The sequence below is a fragment of the Penaeus vannamei genome, chromosome 24 (genome assembly GCF_042767895.1).
Source record: "Penaeus vannamei isolate JL-2024 chromosome 24, ASM4276789v1, whole genome shotgun sequence".
Taxonomy (NCBI): Eukaryota; Metazoa; Arthropoda; class Malacostraca; order Decapoda; family Penaeidae; genus Penaeus; species Penaeus vannamei.
This window is the reverse complement of record NC_091572.1, coordinates 817,553-842,552: the sequence shown is the minus strand read 5'-3', so window position 1 is coordinate 842,552 and position 25,000 is coordinate 817,553. Positions and strand designations below refer to the sequence as shown.

Genomic DNA, 25,000 nt, shown 5'->3' with positions numbered 1-25,000 from the left:
TATTTAATACAAACAGAATAATTAGCCTGATTAAGTTACATATTAAATGATATCACACATTAAATATATTAACATATCATTAACACTTCCAGATGATGACAATATTATCATCTCTACACAACCAAATAATACAACATACAGAATTATAGTATATGCCTCATGCCTCACTGTACTATTGTGTATTCTTAGACTTGCCACAAATCTACACCACAAAAGACAACAGGAAAACAGTCAGATGAGAAAACAATAATATAATATATCAAAATAAACCATGCAGACACAGAAATACAAAAACTAAATAACGGTCATGGAAAGAGAGAGAAAGGAGGAAATGCATTCGCAAGACAAACAATGAAAGAAAGAAAGAAAAAAATGACAAGAAGAGCAATATATGTAAGAAAAACAAATACATACATACATAGAAGAGGTGCAGTCACTTAGACCCTGTTATGCTAAATTATGCCTCACTTGAACACTGGATTTGCAAGGGTGAGTGCGTCTATGTGAGGGTGTTTGAGGGTGGGTTATGTTGTGCAGCATGTTCGGTGCTTCAGGGCATCTATGCGTGGCTGAGAGGCTATTATGTGGAGTGCTATCGCGAGCTCCCTTTCTCCTGGGGTGTGGGAACGCTTTGTGTTGGGGATCCATGTGTTAATGTGGCGTCAGGGTGTGTTAGGTTAGGGTGCAAGGGTGCGAATCAGGGATACGTTCGTTTATCGCCCCAGGAGAGTGTTAGAAACGACGTTGACTTTGTTGTTTTCTTCCAGACTCGGAGACGTGTTACGGCAGGTGTTAAGGAATCTCCCGTGTGATTAAACAGGCGTTAGGAAGGATGCTCGAGGGCGCCAAGCCGAGCGCTCGAGGATGTATTACAATAAGCGCTTGAGGATGCGTTGTGATAATGTTATCAGGGTCGGGTCTGTCTGATTGTCTGTTGCGTCTATGCCCCGAGGATGTGTCGTATAAGTGTCTGAGTGCGCATTGAATGAGTGCTTGTGCATGCGAGTGCGTTAGAGGGGTGCTTGAGTGAACATGATGATATGTGCTGCCATGTTGGGGCCTCGGGATCATTCAGACTGAGAGCTTGCGGGGCTTAGCAAAGAGTGTGTTCCGTAAATGTCTTATTGTGACGTGAGTGTATGTGAATCCGTTAAGAGTGCGCGGCTCGAACGTGCAAGCACAGTGGCAGTGTGTGCATTTGTGAGTGCAACTAACTCACGTGTATTTACTCAGGTGATTCCTGTGGTTCTGCTCTTTCTCTCTTTTCTTCCTAAAGATATTTCTTCCATTTCGCTATTCCATATCCTCTGATTCTGTTCAATTATGTTCCCAAGATAAGCCATTCGGTCTACCTATGTGTGGTTTTACTGTATATGGGTGCGTGTGGTTTTGGATGTGTGTACACGTTTGTTTGTGTACACAGACTTTCCTGGTTTATTGCTAAAGCTCCGTGTTTGTGTACGTATGTGCGCATGTGTGTGTGTTTGTGTGCGTGAGTGAGTGAGTGTGTGTGTGTGTGTGCGTGTATGTGTGTGTGTGTGTGTGTGTGTGTGTGTATGTATGTGTGTGTGTGTGTGTGTGTGTGTGTGTGTATGCGTGTGTGTGTGTGTGTGTGTCTCTGTGTGTGTGTGTGTATGTGTGTGTGTGTGTGTGTGTGTGTGTGTGTGTGTGTGTGTGTGTGTGTGTGTGTGTGTGTCTGAGTGTGTGTGAGTATATATGTGTGTGTGTAGATCTTCTGTCACGTTATTGCGTAAAGAGATCTGGATACTCACATCCATTGTCTAGTATGTAAATGAGAAAGCCACGAAGCCAAAATATATTTCTCAATGTTTAAACTCATGAGCTTCTCTTCCTTTTATCCTTTCTCCAAATGTTTATATCCAGCTCAAGGTATTTCCATTCAAAGGCACAAAGATCGCCCAAAAACACTCGTTTGGGGAGTTTAAAATTGGTCATTAACACTCCTAATAGATCATTAACACTCCCAAATACTTTGTCGCTAATGATCTCATCTGATTGTGCTTGTGTAATGCATTAATATTTACCTACGAGACCAAATGTATGTACTTGGCCATGCGTCAGATGAACAGCATGTGAGACTGTGTATCTCACCCCACCATCGTTATAAGGAAGCTAGAATGAATGGTAGAGAGAATGAGGAGAGTCTAACCACTCTCTAACCACTCTTTGCATAGTAGTCGAGCGGCCAAAATGCTCTAACAACGCGTAAATTTATGAATTCATTGGCCTAGTCCTGACAGCCATCAGAGAGAGAGCGAGAAGGTTGTGTTTTTAGTCGCAAATGAATCCATGGGTTATGACCGCTCACAACCTATGTCTGTGGTGCAGTGACATGACAGGCAGATTCTATGTCTATACTTTTATACTTTCGTGAATTATGTCTGCGAGAGAGAGAGAGAGAAAGAAAGAGAGAAAGAGAGAGAGAGAGAGAGAGAGAGAGAGAGAGAGAGAGAGAGAGAGAGAGAGAGAGAGAGAGAGAGAGAGAGAGAGAGAGAGGGGGGGGGGGAGGGAGGGAGGGAGGGAGGGAGGGAGGGAGAGAGAGAGAGAGAGAGAGAGAGAGAGAGAGAGAGAGAGAGAGGGGGGGGAGGGAGGGAGGGAGGGAGGGAGGGAGGAGAGAGAGAGAGAGAGAGAGAGAGAGAGAGAGAAGAGAGAGAGAGAGAAGAGAGAGAGTAGAGAGAGAGAGAGAGAGAAAGAGAGAGAGAGAGAAAGATAGAAAGAAAGTAAGAAAGAGATAGAGGGGGGGGAGGGGAGAAGTGGAGGGAGGGAGAGGGGGGAGGAGAGAACACTGAGAGGGGGAAAGGGGGAGAAGAAAGAAGAGAGAGAGAGGGGGTAAAGAGAGAAGAGAGGGAGAGCAAGAAGGGAAAGAAAGAAATTGAGAGGGAGGGAAGAAAGTGAGAAAGAGGGAAGGGAAAGAGGGAGATGGGGGAGGGGGGAGAGGGAAGGGAAAGAGAGAGGGAGACAGGGAAGAGAGAGAGAGAAAGAGGGGTGGAGGGGGAGAGACAGAGATTGTGTGTGTGTGTGTGTGTGTGTGTGTGTGTGTGTGTGTGTGTGTGTGTGTGTGTGTGTGTGTGTGTGTGTGTGTGTGTGTGTGTGTGTGTGTGCACCCGCGCGCGTGCGTGTGTGTGTGTGTGTGCGCCCGCGCGCGTGCGTGTGTGTATGCGTGCATGTAAGGTTATAATTACGCATGTGTGTGTATGCATAAGTGAACCCGCGAGGAAAGCGGGGTTTTTAAACCGTTTTCAGCCCAAACGAACAACACAAAAAGATGAAAGTTCGCAAGAGAAAACAGATCGGCGCCGGATTTCACGCTACAGTTCTTTGACATCTGCGACGTTGCTGATCACTCCTCGAAGGAGATCTAATAATTTCTTCGTCTGCTTTCAGCTACGAATGCGCCTTAACGAAGTCCTGCAGAGACTGAATACATGAGTGGCTAGTGAATAAAGTAGCATTACAACTAGCAAATGGTATGAATAGTTCAGAGACATAAAAAATAAAAATATGCAGCTCTTATTTATTTTCTTTTTTGTGTTTACTAGGTCTTATTAGAGACGAAATTACCCTTTATGACGTTTACTTTGCCAACTGAAGTAGTTAACTGCCTTATACTAGAATCTTTACACAATTCGGTGGTTAGTGAGCGATATCAATTAATTATGATAATGGAAATATGCAACAGACAGTCGAAATCTTTATTTTCAGACTGAGAGGGATCTGCTAAAGTATAGAAGTTTGTATTGTTCGTTTCTATTGATTTTGTATCTCCCTTTTGCCTTAGGTTAGACAAGGAACTGCCTGGCTATGTCGTTTTAGTTTTCTCCATCTGGAAAAAAATAGACAATATCTGTACTTAACTACTTCCGTTTCAACGGAGGTTAGTACAAGTACTTTGCGCATACGTATATATCGAGCAGTAATTTTTTTCTACTTCCCCAGTGTTTGTTCTCTCGAAATATGACCAGATTCTCTCCTAACACACCACAGTTTGGGCTTCCAACACAAGGTTGCTGGCGCATTTGAATCTCCAACCAGCCTGGAGCATTTTCGTGAATTCCCGGGCTGAACAGCTTGCTTTCATGGCAAGAGTGGCAATTTTGAACAGTTTTTCTTCCTGTGGAATGACCAAGAGAGCTTGTTAGATACTTCGTGACTCTAAAATTCGCACGCGGTGGTATTGTTCGGAATTATGACGTCAAAATGTCGGACGATGCATCCCGGATTTTATGTCGGATCACGCCTAGTACCTGTGTCGTGCCTCCTTCATGCCAGTCTGGACAAAAGATGGATGAGGATACGCTCTATTTTGTGCATGGCCCGTCATGTTTTATAGATGAATGCTTAATTTCTTAATACAACGTTAAATGTTTTCCTTATTTTTATTTTACCCGCCTATCAGTAAGTCACCAGCGTGCCGAACAGTCGCCGACCACGTGCACGGGTGTTAAACATTGTCAACAACCCTTAATTGTCATACCAGCCCGATAATATCAATACAGTCACCCTCTCGCCGACCTCTTTTATGCTCTCTGCCACCTCTACGCGTCTCCGATCGCTGCCTGTGCTAGCTGGCCTATCCCGCCATTAACCACACCTGGCCCCCTAACCTTGCCCACCTCCATTCCTCGCATAAAGACTCTCGTTTTGGGTAAAAGAGATCTTTTAACGTAGGCCAAGCCTGCTCGCCGTCTCGCCTCTACGGACTCAGAATCGTGCGGAAGAATCGTCCAGCGAAGGGAGGTGAAATAAAGTCGATCAGAGGTTATTGTACGCATTTTTTTTTTCTCTTTTTTTACCCCTCGTGTCGGATGTGCCCAGGTTCCCATCGTGAGAGACTTCGGACCCAGGATAGAGTTGGATGTTTGAGGGGGGAGGAGGAGGAGAGGAGGAAAGGGGGGGTTGGAAGGAAAGGAGGCTTTTAGGGTGGTGGTTCTCTCGCTGTGTGGTAAAGCTGGTATGAGGGAGAGTGACCCCGCGGCCTGTGGTACTGGGTCTCGTGGCGGTAAGGGTAGCGGGATGGCGGGGAGGTAGGTGGTAGTGGTGACGGCCTGTACTCGTGGGGTGAAAACTGCTGACTCCGCCGCCAGTGCTTGTCAGGAGGAGGCTATATCTAAGTACCTGCTCTTTCTTTTCGCATCCTTCGCGAGCGGCCCCACGACCCTGCCCTCGCGGATCCTCCGAGCAGAACCGCGAGCGAGGGAGGCTTGGGTGGCGAGCAGAGGCCGCGGGAGTTCGGGCACGGAGGGGTTTTTAGATATGATGGTTGTCGTGAGTGAGTGTCTGTGTGTGGTGTAGGCGGGTGGGGCGATGCAGATGCTTCACGCGCGCGACCCCGGCACACACATACACACACACACCGACACCGCAACACGTACACATGTATACACGCACGCCAGTACCGCCCGCTAGCCTACCTACATACGGGATTCTTAGACTTTTCTCTCTTGCATTCGTTCCGTCAATCGCCGCCTGGCTTGCTCGTCGGGTTTGTTGTATTTCCTTTTACTCTCCCATAACGCCATGATTTCCGTTCGCGGGAGAAAGGCACTTGAAGCGAGGCAGTTGAGCGACATTTTGTCACAGGTGTTACGTACAAAGAGCGTTATGCCTTTTCTCACTCGGGGCTCCGTCGTCGCTTTTAATTAGGCTGTAACGATTAAAAATGAGTCTTTATCGGCATTAAGATATCTTTGCTGTCGAGCGAGGGTTCCCCGCACTAAGTAACTCGGGATTCGGGGATATAAATGCACCTTAATGAGCCATACAAATGATCAAATTCATAATGATTGTCTCCTTGACCAAAATGTCAACCCTAGCACCGAATATTAACAATCAATTACCTATACAAACCATCGTAACGCACATAACACAACGAACTGTAATTCACAAGGCGCTTCAGAAATGACGAATATAAAACGAAGTCCTGATCGAAAGATAACCCATATTACCTTAGACAAACAAAGTAAAAACCAGAGTTCAATTCCGGAAAAAATAATGGTAGTGAATGGTGATTGGGAGGGGGTCGAGTAAGTGTATGTATGCATATCCCCGCCGAGAGAGAGAGAGAGCAGAAAAAAATAATAAATTAGAAAAAAGAAAACTCAAATAACGAAAAAAGCAATAACACCCCCCCATATATCCCCATCGAGGGAAAACAAAAACAAAAACAAAAAAAATAAAATTAAAAAAAAAAGTTAATGGTAGTGAATGGTGGGGGGGTGTGTGTGTGTGCGCGGGAGCCCGTGCGTCCAGCAGAGTCGGCCCCGTAGCCATTAACCGGAGACAAGGCGCCATGTTGGTCGTGGGCGCGCCCGGGATTATCTCCTAATTTTTGCCACATGTACGGTTCTCGGCGGGCGTGGGGTGCTCCTCGAGGTGGATTCGGTGGAGGGGAAGGTCCGGTGGACGCGGTGGAGGGCCAGTGAGAGGGAGGAGAAGGAGCCGAGGGCGTGATATCGGGTCGAGAAGCGGGTTTTGGTGGTCCGAGGGGGCGCGGTGGTCGAGGGAAGAGTTTATACGTTGGTGTTTGTTGTGAAATAGAATCGATATGGTTGTTGGTACGAATTCAGTCCTTGAGCGATTGACCCCCGAGTTGTGACACCCGCGTGAGTGGACCCCAGGCGTGTGGGGTGTCTAAGCACAGCTCGTGAGGAAAGGAGAGCTGTGGTGAGCGAGAGAGAAGCGAGAAGTGGCCGCCGCGGGAGTAAAAAGGCGGCGAAGGAGAGAGATGCAGTGTGTGGGGAAAGACAGACAAACAAACGCACCATTGCAAGGACAAAGACAGCGCCAGTGGACTTGGTATCATTTTTTCGGTACGAACGTGGCGCCGAATGGTTCCGGAAGTGGAAGTGCTTTTCTGAAATGTATTTTTTTCCACATTTTCGCTCCTCGAACTCTCTAATGCGTGCGAGGGGAATGACATGAGTGACATTATGGTGATGCGATTTTTTAAAAAGTGCGGAAAGCCACGCGAAAGGAGAAAAGAAGATAAAATGTGATCGCGCGCCGGTCCCATTCCACGCCATTACGAAGACTGTCATGATACTGTTAATGAGTTTGTTGTGTGTACAAGGTTTCCACCGGGCGTTTTGTATCGGAAAGTGAGATAGATGCATAAATAAAAATCGGGAAATGCAGCGGAGGAGACGAGAGCGTGTGCGAGGAAGGAAGGAACGTGGATGGAGGAGGAAGAGGAGAGAAAGAGAGAGAGAGAGAGAGGGAGAAGCCCCGAGTTTTGTCTTGAAAAGTGATTTCGGGTGACGCTTGCAGGAGGGGAGGAGGGGGGAGAGGGCCCGGGGGAGGGAGGAGGAGGGGGAGAGGGGCCGGGGGAAGGAGGGGTAGGAAGAGGAGGAGGGGAAGGGGGGTTCTCCCGGTGTTGCTCACGGGGAGGTCAAAACATTTCCGCTTCCTCTTCGGTTTTGATATTTCGGCCTATGTGTACCTCCCTTTTCTCTTCCCCCTTTTTCTCTCATTTCTTTCGCTTATTCTTCCGTGCCGGGGGCGTCGGCCTCTCGCAGGAGGAGGGAAGTGTACAATCGCCGAAAACGAAGAAGCAGAAGGCGAAAAAAACTTAGCGATAAGGCCGAGGAAGAGGGCAAAGGGAGAGCGAAAGAAAAAGAAAAGCGGTGTTAGCCAGGAATAGGTAAATAGGTGTCGGCGAGTGGCTGTGGTGGGGAGGGAGGAGGGAGAGAGAGAGAGAGTGAGGAGAAGAGTAGGGAGGGAGGGAGGGGAGAGGGGGAGGAGGAAGGAAGGGAGGAGTAGGTAGGAGGTAGTGGGAGAGAGAGAGAGAGAGGGGACGAGGGGGGGAAGGAAGGGAGGGAGTAGTAGTTAGGGAAGGGGGGGTGAGAGGAGGGAGGGAGGGAGGAGTAGGCTAGAGGGGAGGGGAGGAGGGAGTAGGAGGAGGAGGAGGAGGAGGAGGGGGGTTTAGATGCTCTGGTCAGTCAACCTCGCGCGCCTCAGCCCTCACTCACGCCGGGGAAGACGCTTGGTCCCTTTTCACACATGTCGTTTTCCTCCCGTGTGTTAAACAGTGTGTGCTTTTGCGTTTCTCTCTCGCGGCGTTGGTGCCTTTGGTGTGCGTGTTTGTGGGGCGAAAAGGGGAAGAGGAAGTGGGGAATATGCCGAGGAATGGGGAGAAAAGGAGATAAAAGCGAGTGATTTTCTGTGATATATATTTTCCCAAACGGAAGAAAGAAAGACGACGTGAATACACTGTGTGCGGATTTTCGGGTCGGCTTTTTTGTGTGTTGCGCCATATTGTTATTCCTTTTACGCTATTTTCGGAAAGATTTCGCTTATTTTGTTTGTGTTTCCTTCGCATTACGTGATGTGTGTGCATTTTATGATAATTTTTTTGTGGCATGTTCCAAAGTTTTAATTTGCTGGTTGATGTGCCACCATTTTGGAAGAATTTTTCGCTTTTTTCACCCCGAAATAGAAGTGAGGAGTGAGGAAAAGAAACAAAAATGAGAGAGAGGAAAAATATAATCAAGACAAGAAGACTACGCCGGGAGTCTTTTTTTTTTATTCTTTTCTTTGGTGTGTGAGTGAGAGAAAGTTGGTAGTGTTGGAATCAGATTGGTACAAGGGGTTGAGGGAGGGGAGGGGAGGGGAGGGAGGGGGGAGAGAGAGGCCATGACCTGCTGTATGGTAATACTTGAAGGGAGGAAGATATTTTTTGAGGGTTTTATTTCTTCTTTTTTTGTGTGTGTGTGTTTGGTAAGTTTTGAGGGGTGGTTGTGGTTGGTTATAGTTGAGTGGGATTTTATTTGTTGTGATATTTATTTGTTATCTTTTGTTCATGCTCTCAAGGGGGAAGGGGGAAAGTTTCCATTCATGAGAAGTTTTCAGAGTAGGTTTTGTGAATTGTGTTGTTCCATATCTGCAAGTTCAGTACCTGGAACTTTTGCTTAGCCATCCAGGTGCAATACAACCTATGGGCGTTTTGCAGTGAATGCCTCGGAGCTTTTGCATCTTATTTTTGAATCTTGCATATGCTTTTGTGCAATACATTCATTGCGGGTTAAATTTCCTACGAATCAGCTTTTTGGGCAATGTAGACGGGTTCTGTAGGGAAGTTTTGACTGTTGCAGCAGTATTTAGATACAGGAAGTTATTCTATGTTCAAGATGAGTCATTAGGGTATTGCAATATGTTGTATGTGCAATCCAGCTGTTGCCTATGTTGAAGCCAGTGATGTGGAGCATTTGTAATGATTGTTGTGTGTTTTATTTGTTTGCAAACTTGTGCCGAGCATCAGTTAGTGTTTACGAGGTAGGAGCTTGGCTTGCAACATTATAATTGCGTAATGAAGAGAACAGAAGCGAGGATAGTTTGTATGCTGTGAGTACAGATGATCACACAAAAAATTGATATTGTATACATGTTCAGATTTGTCTTAATTTTGAGACAAATAATTTACGTTTTAATGTTAAAACCTAATAACGTTCTCTCCTTCTTTTAAAGATATAGGATTTACTCAAGACTTTGGTTTTAAAATATTTACATATTTAGCATAATTGATTTCTGCTTGTCTTGGGTGTATATTCATAATATGAAAGGTAAATAATTTTTATTTAGCATTGAGAATACCTAATTTCAGAATGGATGATAAAGAAGGATGCAGCATATAATTTTCAGAGGATAAATAGAACATAGGAAGAGGTAGGATAGGTCTGAAGTATACATAATTATATTATAATTTTTTTTCTTGGCATTCTCTTTTAATTGACTATTGGCAAAATTCCATTTCAGAATTATATACAGTGTCTAGTTATTGGAAAAAAAGACTGACACATTCTCTGCTTACTGTAATGCATGCGATGTAATTATAACAGTAGATATAAGAGATTTTATACCACGAACCTTGCTAAGCTCGTAAATCTGAGTACATCGTGTGTTATTAGCCATATTACTGTATTGAGCAGATATTAGGCTATATTTGGTCTGAGCACATATTATGTAAAAGTGTTAGTTCATTTATTTTTAATGATTATAAGGATATAAAACCTGTAGGGAACGAGTTATCCATTCCAAAATGAATATAGTATTTGATTATGAATGTATGCAAACAGGTTTTTGCTCATATATTTTGGTTTACTCGCTAGTTCAAGTTGTTGCTTGGATTCAGAATGAGAATAGTGATATGCTTAAACATGTTTGTTCTCTTGTCCCTCATAATCCCTGTAGCTGATACAAGTTTTTAAAGAAAGTCCACATTTGCCTTGCATTCCTCTCTCTCATTTTGCATTCTCTCTCACTTTTGGTTATTGCATGTGAGATTCTCAACAAATGTTATTCAGATTAAGAGTGAGTATTATCTAGTAAGGAAGATGCATAACTGGAGTTTAGGAATAAGAAAAAAAAAATGCATTAACTATCACTTTACGTTGACCTATGTAAAAGTGATCCGTGTTGTATTGTTAGATAGTTTGGACATGCAAAATGACCTTCAAGTGAAGATTCTCTCGCTGTGATTAGCTGATGCCCTAAACTGTCCACCCGCTCTCACAACTGTGTTATAAACGTGTTAGAAAAGAGTATTACGCTTCGAAGAACGGAAAATTTACATGTACATACTTGCAGCTCCAAAGAAGCGTGGATGAAAATTCTTAATATCTGATTTCTCTTTTTGGCTTCATCAGGAATGAGAACTTGAATTGTTCAGTGCAAAACTCAAGTTGTCAACAATGGATCTCAGTGTCAGGTGAGGCATCTTGATGACTTTATTTCCATGTGTGTGTGTGTATGTATGTTTGTTTATGTATAATGTATATGTATATGATGTTCGTATATATTGTTTCTTGTTTTAACATTTGTGTCGACTTCTGTTTGTTTAGATTTATGGATAGATTTACTTGAAAGTGTTGCATGTCCTTATCAGATATATGACTTAGAAAATTTGTCTGAATTGTAGTTAGTGTATACATGAGAATTAGTGAGCTGTAAAACGAATCTCCATTTTCTTTCTTCAGTGTTTCTTATTTCCTTTGATTCGTTTCATATTTTTATGCTACATTTTCTTACATGTCTGTTTTCTCATCTTTCCTCACACTTCTCAGCTAGCTCTACCTCTTGTCTTTGTTATTCAGAGCTGCATTTCATGGCTTTTAGCTTGTCTGTTTTCTCCTCATCACCCATTCTCTTCTTATTTCTCCTTTTTTCTTGCAGTTTCCCCTGCCCTGCTTTGTTGCTTTTATCTCCTCCTCCTTCCCCCTGCTCAATGTTTGCTCCCTCTTCATTTCTCTTTTCTCTTGCTCTTTCTTTTCCACTTTCCTCGTCTTATCCTAGTATTGTTGCTTTCTCCTTCTTGTCTTCTCTCTCTCTTTCCTCTTCCTCCTCATTTCTGTTTTCAGTTGCTCTTCCTCCTCTTCATTACTCTTCTTCCCCATACCCTTTGCTTCCTTTTTACTCCTCTTTCCCTTGCCCTGTTCTCTCTTTTTTTCTTCTCTCTCCTCTCTCTGCTTCTTTCTTTTCTTCCCTCCTTTTCCTCTCCCCCAATTTGCTTCTTTGCTCCTCTTTCCCCTGCTTTGCTTCTTGTTTCCTCCTCTTCCCCCAACCTTGCTTCCTCTTCTGTATTCCTCTTCCCCCAGCTCTTTCTCTCTGGACTCATTTCTCCCCTGCCTTGCTTCCTGTTCTTCTTTCTCCTTTCCATGGATGCCCCATTTCCTCTTTTCCCCTGCCTTGTGTACTCTTCCTCTTTACTGCTTTCCCCTCATACCTTTCCCCTTCCCTCGTATTTCCTCTTCTCTTCCCTTTCCTTATTACCTGTCTTTCCCCTAATCTGCTTCCTCTTCCTATTCACTTCTGTTTCCCATACCCTGCTTCCTATTTCTGCTCCTCTCTCTTATGGTCCTCTTTCCCTTCCTCCGACCTCTTGTCTGTACCAAACGGCTAGCCAGCAGCCTGTGAGAAGGTTGCTGGAGCCACCAAAGTCCCTGTTTAGTCTCCGTTTTTATTGGAGCAGGATTTATTAGTTGGTTGTTTGCTCTCTAGCTGATTCTTCACCCAAGTGCTATGGTATTGCAATAATGGAGATTATGATGTGTAGTCTAGACAGTAGAAAGGAAGTGCATGTCATGGAGTATATTTTATATTTAAGTCAAAGTATTAGGGAGTAGAGAAAGTAATAGAATTAAGAAAATTACTACCAGCTTGTGCTCATGGTATCGAAAGGTTAGTGGGTATTTATATTTCAGGTAATGTTTCTTGTGTTAATGTTGTGCAGCTGTAGTAGATACTTGAGTAGCATAGTTGGTTTTATCTGTCTTGTTATTATCTTTATTGGTGTTATTTATCTTAATACTGAGGAGTGAGTATATTGTACTGAAGAATGCAAATCCTGATCTGCACAGTGTGAATGTAGACCAGTTAAATTCATTCTTTTTATACACCGCATACATCAAGTGGATTCTTTTGATTTCATGTCCTTTAACACAGAATTGTAGTAGATATATTTACATCCCCTACCAAGCATTCCCCCCCCCCCCCTCCACTTTCCATTCCTGTCACCATCTTTATCCTGGCCTTGACCTTCACCTTCTGTTTCATATGTATCCCTATCTTTTCCCTCAGCATCATCATCCTTAACTGATTTTCCTCCCGAACCTTCCCCATCTCTTTTTGTCTTGCTGCTTCAGTGTTTTTCTTTCCATGTCTTTAGTGGGACCCTTTCCTACTCCTTCAACGCCAAAGTTTTCTATTCATTACCTCCCCTTTGTCCTCCTTCATCTCTGTTTCTCCTCAGCCATTTCTTTCTCTTGCTTTGTAAGCTCTTTCTCCTTTTTTTTTTTTCTCCTTTTTTTGTATTTTTTCTTTTTGCTACATCATCAGAATCTTGATTATCAGCATTTACTATTCCTTCTCCATGTGTCTCATCCATCTTATCAATTGCCGATCTTACCTCCCATCTTTACCCTTGTTTCTTCTGTCACTTGTTTCTTCCTCCCCACACCCCCACCTCTTTCCTTCTTCCCTCACCCCCATTTTCTTCCCTCCTTGCCCTTATCATTTCTGTAGGAGGAGACTGCTCCTCTGCCTACAGTGTTTCTTCCCTTCTACTCTTCCCTCCTCCTCTTTTTATGGCACTTTCTCCACTTCTTGTCCACTTCTCACCAGCTTAGTTTTTCTCCTTCTCATTGTTAGCCTTTTTTTTTTCTACTCCTTTCCTTCTCTCTCCTTGTCTAACGCACTAATCTGTGGATTATAATTCTGCTCCTGCATTCTCCTTTCAGCTTTCTGCAATTCGTCTTTCTCCTCTGTTGCTAACTCCTTACGCAATCACTTCACCTCCCACCTCCTCCTCCTCTATCGTCTCCCACCACCACCACCACCTCCATCGTCTCCTATCTCCTCCTCCTCCTCCATCGTCTCCTATCTCCTCCTCCTCCTCCATCGTCTCCTGTCTCCTCCTCCTCCTCCTCCTCCTATCTCCTCCTCCTCCTCCATCGTCTCCTATCTCCTCCTCCTCCTCCATCGTCTCCTATCTCCTCCTCCTCCTCCTCCTCCTCCTCCTCCTCCTCCATCGTCTCCTATCTCCTCCTCCTCCTCCTCCATCATCTCCTATCTCCTCCTCCTCCTCCTCCTCCATCGTCTCCTATCTCCTCCTCCTCCTCCTCCATCATCTCCTATCTCCTCCTCCTCCACCTCCTCCATCGTCTCCTATCTCCTCCTCCTCCTCCTCCTCCATCGTCTCCTATCTCCTCCTCCTCCTCCTCCTCCTCCTCCTCCATTGTCTCCTATCTCCTCCTCCTCCTCCTCCTCCATCGTCTCCTATCTCCTCCTCCTCCTCCTCCTCCATCGTCTCCTATCTCCTCCTCCTCCTCCTCCTCCATCGTCTCCTATCTCCTCCTCCTCCTCCTTCGTCTCCTATCTCCTCCTCCTCCTCCTTCGTCTCCTATCTCCTCCTCCTCCATCGTCTCCTATCTCCTCCTCCTCCTCCTCCTCCTCCATCGTCTCCTATCTCCTCCTCCTCCTGCTCCTCCATCGTCTCCTATCTCCTCCTCCTCCTCCTCCTCCTCCTTCTCCTCCTCCGCCTCCTCCTCCTCCATCGTCTCCCTCCTCCTCCTCCTCCTCCATCGTCTCCCTCCTCCTCCTCCTCCTCCATCGTCTCCCTCCTCCTCCTCCTCCTCCATCGTCTCCCTCCTCCTCCTCCTCCATTGTCTCCCTCCTCCTCCTCCTCCTCCATCGTCTCCCTCCTCCTCCTCCTTCTCCATTGTCTCCCACTTCCTCCTCCTTCTCCATTGTCTCCCACTTCCTCCTCCTCCTCCTCCTCCTCCTCCTCCTCCTCCTCCTCTTCTCCTCCTCTTCCTCCTCCTCTTCCTCCTCCTCCTCCTCCTCCTCTTCCTCCTCCTCTTCCTCCTCCACCATCATCACCCACCTCCTCTTTCTCCTCCTCCTCCTCCTCCTCTTTCTCCACTTCCTCCTCCTCCTCCTCCTCCTCTTCTTTCTCCTCCTCCTCTTTCTCCTCCTCCTCCTCCTCTTCTTTCTCCTCCTCCTCTTCTTTCTCCTCCTCCTCCTCCTCTTCTTTCTCCTCCTCCTCCTCCTCCTCTTCTTTCTCCTCCTCCTCCTCTTTCTTCCTCTTCTTTTTCATCCTTCTCCTCCTTCTCTCTTCTTTCTCCTCTTTTTCCTCCTCCTCCTTCTCCTCCTTTCTCCTTCTCCTTTCCTCCTTTCCCCTTCTCCTTTCTCCTCCTCCTTTCTCCTTCTCCTATTCCTTCCTCCTCCTACTCCTTTCTCCTATTCCTTCCTCCTCCTACTCCTTTCTCCTATTCCTTCCTCCTCCTACTCCTTTCTCCTATTCCTTCCTCCTCCTACTCCTTTCTCCTATTCCTTCCTCCTCCTACTCCTTTCTCCTCCTCCTCTTCCTCCTCCTCCTCCTTTCTCCTCCACCTCCTCCTTTCTCCCATTCCCTCCCTTGCTCCTTCCTCATCTGCCTTTGGCCCATTCCCTACCCAGTCTTCCCTTACCCTCCCTACCTCTTTAGTCACTGCCACCACCACCGTCATCATACCTTCACAAGTGCAACCTCACACTAATAGTGCTACAGCTGCAATTCAAAGCAAGCGCTCTCTGAGTGGAGGTTTCGGTTGCTTTGTTGAACGGTTTAAGTGTCTTGTATTCCGTGTTTTTCTTTCTTTTTTTTTCTTTTTTCTTTTTTCTCTCTCTCTCTTTTCTTTCTTTTTTTTCCCCGTTTCTTCTTTTTTCTACCTTTCTTTTCAGTGGTCAGTTTTAGAGATGGTTGTTTATAGATTTTGTGTTATTGCTTATTTTGTTGGGAGGACCAGGTTTATATTTTTATTTTATTTTATGTATATTTTTTTATATTTCATATTTGTATTTCCCTCTTCAAATTGGGCTTATGTTTAAAAGTAGAAAAAAATAAAATCCTGAATGATCAGTGTCTACAATATGCTTTATTTAATTATATGATGATTTTTAAGCTGATGATAATTTTGAAAGATCCATATTAACTTCAGCAATATCTTTTTGCTTTCATGCGAACCCAGGTTGAATAATGCATAGTTAATATGGTTATAATGTAATAATTATTTAGATATTCCATTTGCCTTAGTATTTGTTCAGATGACCATTATACATTTCATGAAACTGAAGACTGATATGCATTTTTAAATACCCTTAGAAATGTGTTTGTTCGACCTTGGGCTTAGGGAAAAATAGAAAAACCCAAAAACTGACACAACAGCAACAAAGACAATTTTTAAGGCACATATTTTACAACCCTTAACCTCATGCTGACAATATGGAATTGTTGATTCTGGTGAGAAGACGGTAGACTTTCAAGATATGTTTGCATACTATATTAGTGACATAAAAAATTTCATCTAGAATTTGGTTATAGGCTCTATAGATATTGGGCATATTACATAAATTCTATAAATTTATGGTTAAGGTTGGACAATAGATATCGTAGTTATTTATAACACAATTAGATTTAAACTAGAAATTGTTCTTGTTTTTAGTTACTGATTTCATTTAGAAACTAAGGTGAAATCACACTAGTATTTTAATCTAGAATTATACTTGTTTTGCATTGTTGACTTTGTCAAGTAGACTACGTGAATGGATTATATGTCTGTAAATTTGTTCTTTAGGCAAATATCTAGCAATATCTTACTTGTTACAGTGCAGTACAATTTCCAAGAATCTTGTTGAGAAGGATAAACTATATAATTCTTATCCCTTGCATAAATCTTTCTTACTTACAAATTTCAGATTCAAGGCTTGTATTTATTTATTACAAGGGTACAAAATTTCACAAGATTAGTTGGTGTCATGAGAGAGAGGCTTTTAAAAATTTCACTTGGGAACAAATAATAAAGACCGAGATGAGACGGTATTTTTTCATTACCAGCAATTTACTCTAGTCCATTGGTTATGCTTTCATTCATGAAAGAGTTGTACCACAGTAGTATTTTGTTTTCATGAAAGTTGTTGGGGTTAGTGGTTCAAGTCAAAATAGGTTTGCAGATAGTCTTCTTAAAGTATTTCTCAGATTCTCTAAGAGTACTTAGTAGTAGCATACAAAAGAGTAGCATACAAAAGATTTTTATTTTGTAACTTATCCTGTAATTTTAGATTTGGTAATCAAGAAAAGCGGAAAATTTCAGAAACCCTTGCTGTGTTCTAGATCTTGCACCGGTTTCCACCCCCACCCCCTAAATGTATGATATAGAACTTGAGATATACAACTTTAGTACATGGAAGTGTATTTATGGTCACGTGTTCGTAGAAGGAAGACCTTTGTTAATTTCTTTATCTTTTACATTCATCACTGTAACTGAAATTATACTCCAGTCCCATTTTGATTTTTATAATAACTTGTTTCAAAATTGTGATTGGCTGATAGGTGACAGGGATTTAGGTGATGTTGACAAAATGTGGTTGAAGCTTGAACTTCGTAAAATTTTACATATTTTTAAATGGAATTAAATATTATATGTAGTTTCACAATAGATCATGACATTCTTTTTTTTCTTTCATTCTTAGTTGTATCATGTTTGCCTCAGTATATATATATATATATATATATATATATATATATATATATATATATATATATAATTTTTTTTTTTTTTTTTTTTATACACATATTTTTTAGATTTTTTTTTGTCATTGTTATGGTTATCATTGATAATTCATTCAGCTTTTGAGCTCTATTTTTCAAACAGTTTAAGAATATTTTTCGTTTCTTAACATACTAGACGTCTACTGTATGTAGGACACTATGGCATCCATTTCTTACAAACTTACATTTATATTTAACTTGTTTCCAGAGATGTTTGAAGTTCAAGGAATTTATAATTGATATATTTATTTCAAATTATTTTATTTTCTTATTTATTTGTTTATTTGTTTATTGATTTATTCGTTTATTTATTTAAATTGTGCATACAGAAACATGCAAGAATCAAAGCCAAAAAACGGTTAAAAGGGTCCAGTATGCCCTTGATAACTATATTGAAAGAAAATGATTTCTGATGTGTTTGCTTTGGTGAAGAATCCAATCCAGTGAATTACATGAAGTGACTGAAAGAGAACCAGCGGCCAGGCTTTTGCTGAAAGTGCTCGGAATTAAGGAAGTAGTCTGTCAAAATGCTTTTTAGGGCATATTGCTTTCTTGTCTCAGGCCACTGTTGGGTTTCTGAAATTGCTGTGCTGGCATAAAAAAAAGCTTATGGTGCATGTGGTGATACAGGCATAATGACTCTCAGTGGAAGCTGATGGCACAGGTGTGGATAGCAAAACAGGGAATAACAAAGTAAATAAAATCATGATATATATTACTATACCAAAAATGTGTAAATGTGAATTATGTAGAAAATATATAATGTAGATATGTCTAAAATACATACAGATTTGCAATGTATCACAATTTAATATTACATATTGTAATATTTTATTGAATGATAAGTAATATTCAGTTTGTAAAAGAGATATATACACCCACAGTAGTCATTATATAAATATATTAGAGTGAAGTGGACAGCAAGGAAATATTTGATCTAGGCAACCAAAGTGCGGTCCACCAAGGTCAGTTATGTGCCTTACTAGGAACTCGAGGCCCTTTTTCAGGAAATGAATAAATACACACGTTTTATATCTTTACTGTAATACAAGAGGAAAATAAGAGTTGCATTTTTGTGCAGGCACCGGTGTATATTAATGCGAATGATGAATGCACATTTATTTGTAATATTTTTTTTGTAGTGTGCTTGGTGACTAAAGGAACCAAAGTGCTGGTCTAGTGTTTGGGTTTTGAGGCTCTCGGGTGCCATGAGTGATGTGGACCCCAATTATTCTTAGCACATGGGAAGATGGCAGCCCATTAAATCTATAAGTTGATGTTATGTCCATTTTATTTACCATCTTTGTTCACGTTACATCTATAAATATATTTACAGTTATATAGATAGAGATAAATTTGGTTTGTTTTTAGGGGGAGGGTTAGACGAGTTCTCGTTAATTTTTCATAAACATTTACAATCAAAAGGTGTTCTGTTCCATGACAGTAGTAGTAAAAAAAAAAAAAAAAAAAAAAAAAAAAAAAATTAATAATAATAATAATGATAGGGGGCTTTGCATTATTATGGAAATGCCTTTATGGATAGAAGTAGCTGAATATGAACTAATTCTACCTTTCGTAGGTGTAGCTCCAAGTCTTTTCACTTGTATAAGGATATATGACAAAATAGTTTTTCGATTTCTTTCATAGCCGGGTTGTTCAACAAATAACGCAAAAGTGACCTCATTTTATGGCCGCATTTAAACATTGTCATCAGGGGTATTTAGATTTAGGAGGGTCATAGCTATTTTTTCGCATGAAACAAATATGAATAAACTTAGGGTAAATATGATGGCAAGATACCCCCCCCCCTCCCCATTGGGAAGAGGGTTCATATCAAGCTTAGTGGAGCATCTTCAAAGATAAAAGCAGCTAAAGATATAAACAGCAGATAGATGTAGCATGGTTTGGGCAGATTCTTGAGAAATCATTAGGAAAAAATTTCTTCAAACTTTTATTCTTGGACATAATTGAAACTTTGATTTTCCATGATATATCGATGTTTTAATGTTATGCAGTATGGTTGCCTATTTGGCCTGTATTGCGAGCCCCAATAGCAAATTATTGATTTAGGAACAGTTGATATATTTACAAACTGGATATCCCAATTTTTAATGTCATAGGAAAGTAGGGATTTTTTTTTTCTTCTTCTTCTTTTTTTCTTTATCTTTCCCTCTCCCTCTCCCTCTCACCTTGCAAAAAAAAGAGAAGAATTAGGAAATATGAATATTGGGACATTAGGGTAAAGTTTGTTATATTTATCATAGTTTGTACTTCCGTGACTTTGCAGAGATCTTTGCGACACAGGAAGTGAATCGCATTCTTACGAAATAAGGAGGCCCTCCATATTTTGCAATATTTTCATGCAAGTAGCCTTATAGCTTGTGGTCTTTCTCTTGTTTTTTTACAAATAATATTTTGAGAGAGTCAATTAGGAGATAGATTCCGGAGAAGATAGACAAAAAATACTACTTTACTTTGTAGTATGGGATGTTGGTTAACAGAGAACAGTTTACATTGACTTCAGTGTTTAAAGAGCTAATTAGAGACATTAGTTTATAGGCTTTGTTTACAGACTTTCCTGAAAGAATATTTATCTATTTATGGTCAATTATAGAAGTATTTACTATTACATGAATTTGTGTTTATACTTGAGACCCCTTTTTCCTGTTATATATATTGTTATATATTATGTAAGAAAAAAGTATTGTCACATTTTCAGCATTTTGTCATACATTCAAGAATACAATTTTTTTTTTTTTACTTAGGAAAGACTAGGTAATGGAAGTTTGTAATGCAAAAGATTTAGTTCTGTGGCTGGCAAGGGCCATTTCACACAGCCTTTATTTATTTATGTTGGTGCTTAGTGATTGCTAGATATTCTACTGTAGGAAGATCGGAATTCCCTAGAAAGGTAGTGGTGTGCATTTGCCTTTGATCTTATGGAGGTTTACCAATACAAAACTGTTGCAACCCTTGATATAGGAAGTATTAACTGTAGCAAGATTGAACCATATTCATGTTGGTAAATGTAGAAAGAAAGCTCCACAATACAACAGACGTATTTGAACATTGGCAGTATGGCTGAATGATGTAAGCGACTGATATCAACAGGAAGCATGAGTCCTAATGTATATTATTTATAAATGCATGATATTTATAAACCAAGTATTTATCTGTTAAATCAGTGGGATTCTATTATCTGCCGTGAATTCTTCAATAGGTGCCTGTACTGCTAGAGGAGGAAGGTAGTCTGTTACTCATCTAAGAAAATAAATACAATGATATCAAGGAAACTCAAAATATGAAAGTTAATGATAGGGTTGTGAAAGATACTTGACCTTGCTTGTTGATTTGGCCCTCTGGAAGGATATCCGTAATCAGTAGAATATACGTGTGTGGCGGGTGGGGGGGATTATTTATTTTTTTTTTTTCTAATTGATAAGAACACAACTTCTTTAACATTACTCCTCAATTTATCATAGTTGGTGCTTCATAATGTCTTGTAACCATAAAGTGCAGCACAGTTGAGGGCTGCACGTACACACTGGACAGGAAATCTCTGTTTAGTCATTTTTGATTCAAAATTGTTTCAGTTGATAATGAAGTTGTTGTTGATCTCAAGACTTGGAAATACTTGAATTTATATTTACACTTTGTTTACTTTACATATTTTACTCATGTACTTCATATCCAGTATTATCCTTTTTAATAAAAGGATAACACCGAACAAAGTCCCATCGATATAATGAAAGAACAACAACAGAGGCTGTTGTGTACTGAAACAAAGAGAACTCCCTCAGTGTCCTTTTTCCTGTAATGGAAGCATTCAATTTCCTGTGCTGTAGATTTGTTAAGGCACCAATTGTATCACCAACATATAAAAGCCATACCCTTTGTAATTTAATAATACTGTTGTTACTTGAAGTCTTATTGTGTTTTCTGTTTGTTATTTCGTGTCTGTTTTTCTTTTTTCATTTTCATGATCTGTTTGTGCTTGGTATTTCTATATAGTAAAAGAGGAGCAGATTAATGCATAGATAGCTAAGAGAACTTTTCAATAATTTTAAAGGTTATTAGAAAGAGTGCATACAAGCATGTTAATGTGTAATTCATGTGTTGTTAAGTTGTATAAATAATTTTGTCTTGAGTGCTTATCTATTGGTTGGCTTTTTTTTAAATGATTATGAACTACATCAGTATAGTACTTAACCTTTGGTAAAGATGGCATAGTCGGAATCTTGCAAGTTTATTATATTCTTTTGCATGAGAGAGATGCTGAGTTTTACACTAGTATTGTGTCTGTCAAGTGCTTGGTACTTGTAGGTATTTGTAAAATTATCTGAATTACCCATGGAAATGATTATAAGATAGTTATTGTTGAAAGTTGCAATTGATAACGCACAAGGATGGTATACTCCGAGAGATTTTTTTTTTTTTTTTTTTTTTTTTTTTTTTTACCCTACCATTCATTCATTCTTTCCTTCCTTCATTCTTTCTTTCCTTCCTTCCTTCATTCCTTCATTCATTCTTTCCTTCATTCATTCTTTCCTTCCTTCCTTCCTTCCTTCCTTCCTTCCTTCCTAAAGTTTATTTTACTTACATTAAGGTATTTCATTTGATAAGCAAATTTCGTAATTATTTTTGTTGTAAAGTTAGCCTCGCTTCTTTATCCCCCTGATCGTCCTCTCCCCATTTTTCATTTTTCATTTTCCACCTACTCCCTTTAACCTTTATAATCTCCCTCTCCTGTTTTCCTTTTTAATCTGCCTCTCCCTTTATTCCTTTGCTATCTCCCTCACTGTTTTCCTTTTTGTTTTCTACCCCCATCCCTCTCTTTTTTTTCCCTCTCCCTTCCCTCTTCCTCTCCCTCCCCCCTTCCCCCTTTCTCCCTCCCTCCCCCCTTCCCCCTTTCTCCTTCCCTCCCTCTCTCCCCCTTTTTCCCTCCCTCTCTCCCCCTTCCCCCTTTCTCCCTCCCTCTCTCCCCCTTCCCCCTTTCTCCCTCCCTCTCTCCCCCTTCCCCCTTTCTCCCTCCCTCCCCCTTCCCCCTTTCTCCCTCCCTCTCTCCCCCTTCCCCCCATCTCCCTCCCTCTCTCCCCCTTCCCCCTTTCTCCCTCCCTCCCCCCTTTCCCCTCCCTCCCTCCCCCCTTTCTCCCTCCCTCCCCCCTACCCCCTTTCCCCTTTCTCCCTCCCTCCCCCCTTTCTCCCTCCCTCCCCCCTACCCCCTTTCCCCTCTCCCTCCCCCCTTCCCCCCATCTCCCTCCCTCTCTCCCCCTTCCCCCCATCTCCCTCCCTCTCTCCCCCTTCCCCCCATCTCCCTCCCTCTCTCCCCCTTCCCCCCATCTCCCTCCCTCTCTCCCCCTTCCCCCCATCTCCCTCCCTCTCCCCCCCTTCCCCCCATCTCCCTCCCTCTCTCCCCCTTCCCCCCATCTCCCTCCCTCTCTCCCCCTTCCCCCCATCTCCCTCCCTCTCTCCCCCTTCCCCCCATCTCCCTCCCTCTCTCCCCCTTCCCCCCATCTCCCTCCCTCTCTCCCCCTTCCCCCCATCTCCCTCCCTCTCTCCCCCTTCCCCCCATCTCCCTCCCTCTCTCCCCCTTCCCCCCTTCTCCCTCCCTCTCTCCCCCTTCCCCCCTTCTCCCTCCCTCTCTCCCCCTTCCCCCCTTCTCCCTCCCTCTCTCCCCCTTCCCCCCTTCTCCCTCCCTCTCTCCCCCTTCCCCCCTTCTCCCTCCCTCTCTCCCCCTTCCCCCCTTCTCCCTCCCTCACTCCCCCTTCCCCCCTATCTCCCTCCCTCTCTCCTCCTTCCCCCCATCTCCCTCCCTCTCTCCCCCTTCCCCCCATCTCCCTCCCTCTCTCCCCCTTCCCCCCTTCTCCCTCCCTCTCTCCCCCTTCCCCCCATCTCCCTCCCTCTCTCCCCCTTCCCCCCTTCTCCCTCCCTCTCTCCCCCCTCCCTCTCTCCCCCTTCCCCCCTTCTCCTTCCCTCTCTCCCCCTTCCCCCCATCTCCCTCCCTCTCTCCCCCTTCCCCCCATCTCCCTCCCTCTCTCCCCCTTCCCCCCATCTCCCTCCCTCTCTCCCCCTTCCCCCCTTCTCCCCTTCTCCCTCCCTCTCTCCCCCCTTCCCCCTTTCTCCCTCCCTCTCTCCCCTTTCCCCCCTTCTCCCTCCCTCTCTCCCCCTTCCCCCCTTCTCCCTCCCTCTCTCCCCCTTCCCCCCTTCTCCCTCCCTCTCTCCCCCTTCCCCCCTTCTCCCTCCCTCTCTCCCCCTTCTTCTACCTCCCTCTCTCCCCCTTCCCCCCTTCTCCCTCCCTCTCTCCCCCTTCCCCCCTTCTCCCTCCCTCTCTCCCCCTTCCCCCCTTCTCCCTCCCTCTCTCCCCCTTCTCCCTCCCTCTCTCCCCCTTCCCCCCTTCTTCCCTCTCTCCCCCTTCCCCCCTTCTCCCTCCCTCTCTCCCCCTTCCCCCTTCTCCCTCCCTCTCCCCCCCTTCCCCCCTTCTCCCTCTCTCTCTCCCCCTTCCCCCCTTCTCCCTCCCTCTCTCCCCCTTCCCCCTTTCTCCCTCCCTCTCTCCCCCTTCCCCCCTTCTACCCTTCTACCTCCCTCTCTCCCCCTTCCCCCCTTCTCCCTCCCCTCCCCTCGCTATTTTAACCTTTGTAGCAATGTTTTTGGGTGTATGCATGTATTTGCTAACTGGTACATGACAGGTCCAGTGGGTTTCATAAAAGAAAATTAAAACTTGCGTAACTAATAGAATTGGTTTCTCCTCTTGCAGTAGACGAGGAGATGAGGAGGAGGAAGAAGGAAGTCAGCCCAGTGCTGTGAACAACGGGTCTTTAACCTCCGATGAGGCCATGGAGGAGGAGGAGAGCACGGAGGCTGCACAGCCCACCCCAGCCGAAGAAGCTCCGGGTGAAAACAGCAACTCAAATGCTGTCATGGATCTCTCTGGAAATGTTCCAGCTTCCAACAAGAGACTCAGGGAGGGTGAGTCTTGACATTATTATCATTACTCTGCTGGTGGCGGTGGTGGGAGAACCTACTTTGTATCTGAAGTTGATTACCACCAGTATGGTTTATTTTATCGTGTAAAGAAAAAAAAAGGAAGAAAAGAAAAATTGTCACTCGTCAGAATGCATAATTGGAATAGGTTTAATTTCACCAATGTTGCATCACTTCAGCATTTGCTGTGGTGTCATAAATATGAATATGTTGTTTTATATAGGAGAATTTAGTTGTGCATGGAATATTTTTCTTTCATTGCCATGTCATACGTTCATAAATTACAAAACTCCAGCCAAATGATTAATTGAGGCATAAGTAAATTGGTCTTGATAATTTTCATTTAATCATAAACAAAGCGGTCTCGATATTAGTAATAACCACAGGAAAATCATCAATATTATATATATATATATATATATATATATATATATATATATATATATATATATATATATATATATATATATATATACATTTTTACTTTATTGCTTTTTTACTTGTTTGTGAATGTCAGAATATGTTTGCATGATAAAGGTTAGGGCACATCACCTACATGGAGCTCATGAGACAACTCTTATTGGTAACTGTCTGTTAGCATTTCTGCATTCCTTTCTTTGACAACTGTTTCCTCTGTCCTGACTCGATGTTTGTTGTGGTAGGTGAGGAAGATTCTGAAGTGTCAGGTGAATGTGAGGCTCCGCCCACATCCCGGCCAAGGCTCACAGAGGCTTCAGAAACAAACAACACTGCCAACCACATCAACGACAACCACCAACCAGCGATAGACCTTACCGATGATGCTCCAAAGGTGAATGGAATCAGTAACGGCTATGAGAGTGACAGCAATGGTGTCAATGAAGATGACGAGATGCCCCCTGTGCCGCCCATCAAGGAGCTGAGCCCAGAGGAGCTGGC

At 43.0% G+C, this 25,000-nt stretch overlaps 1 protein-coding gene across 17 annotated transcripts in view; it reads left to right on the top strand.

Annotated features, from left to right (window-relative positions):
• The first annotated feature begins 1,186 nt into the window (after nucleotides 1-1,186).
• LOC113809769 (nucleolar and coiled-body phosphoprotein 1) overlaps nucleotides 1,187-25,000 on the top strand; it is a 48,855-nt gene continuing 25,041 nt past the window's right edge. For 3 of the 17 annotated variants that reach the window (XM_070138188.1, XM_070138185.1, XM_070138184.1), the window contains exons 1-4: nucleotides 6,233-6,358; nucleotides 10,662-10,723; nucleotides 23,856-24,067; nucleotides 24,745-25,000. The exon at nucleotides 24,745-25,000 is cut by the window's right edge. In XM_070138188.1, coding sequence (XP_069994289.1) covers nucleotides 10,707-10,723; nucleotides 23,856-24,067; nucleotides 24,745-25,000 — 485 coding nt within the window. In that variant the 5' untranslated portion in view covers nucleotides 6,233-6,358; nucleotides 10,662-10,706. The other 14 variants (XM_070138186.1, XM_070138182.1, XM_070138173.1 and 11 more) reach the window with 11 other exon arrangements.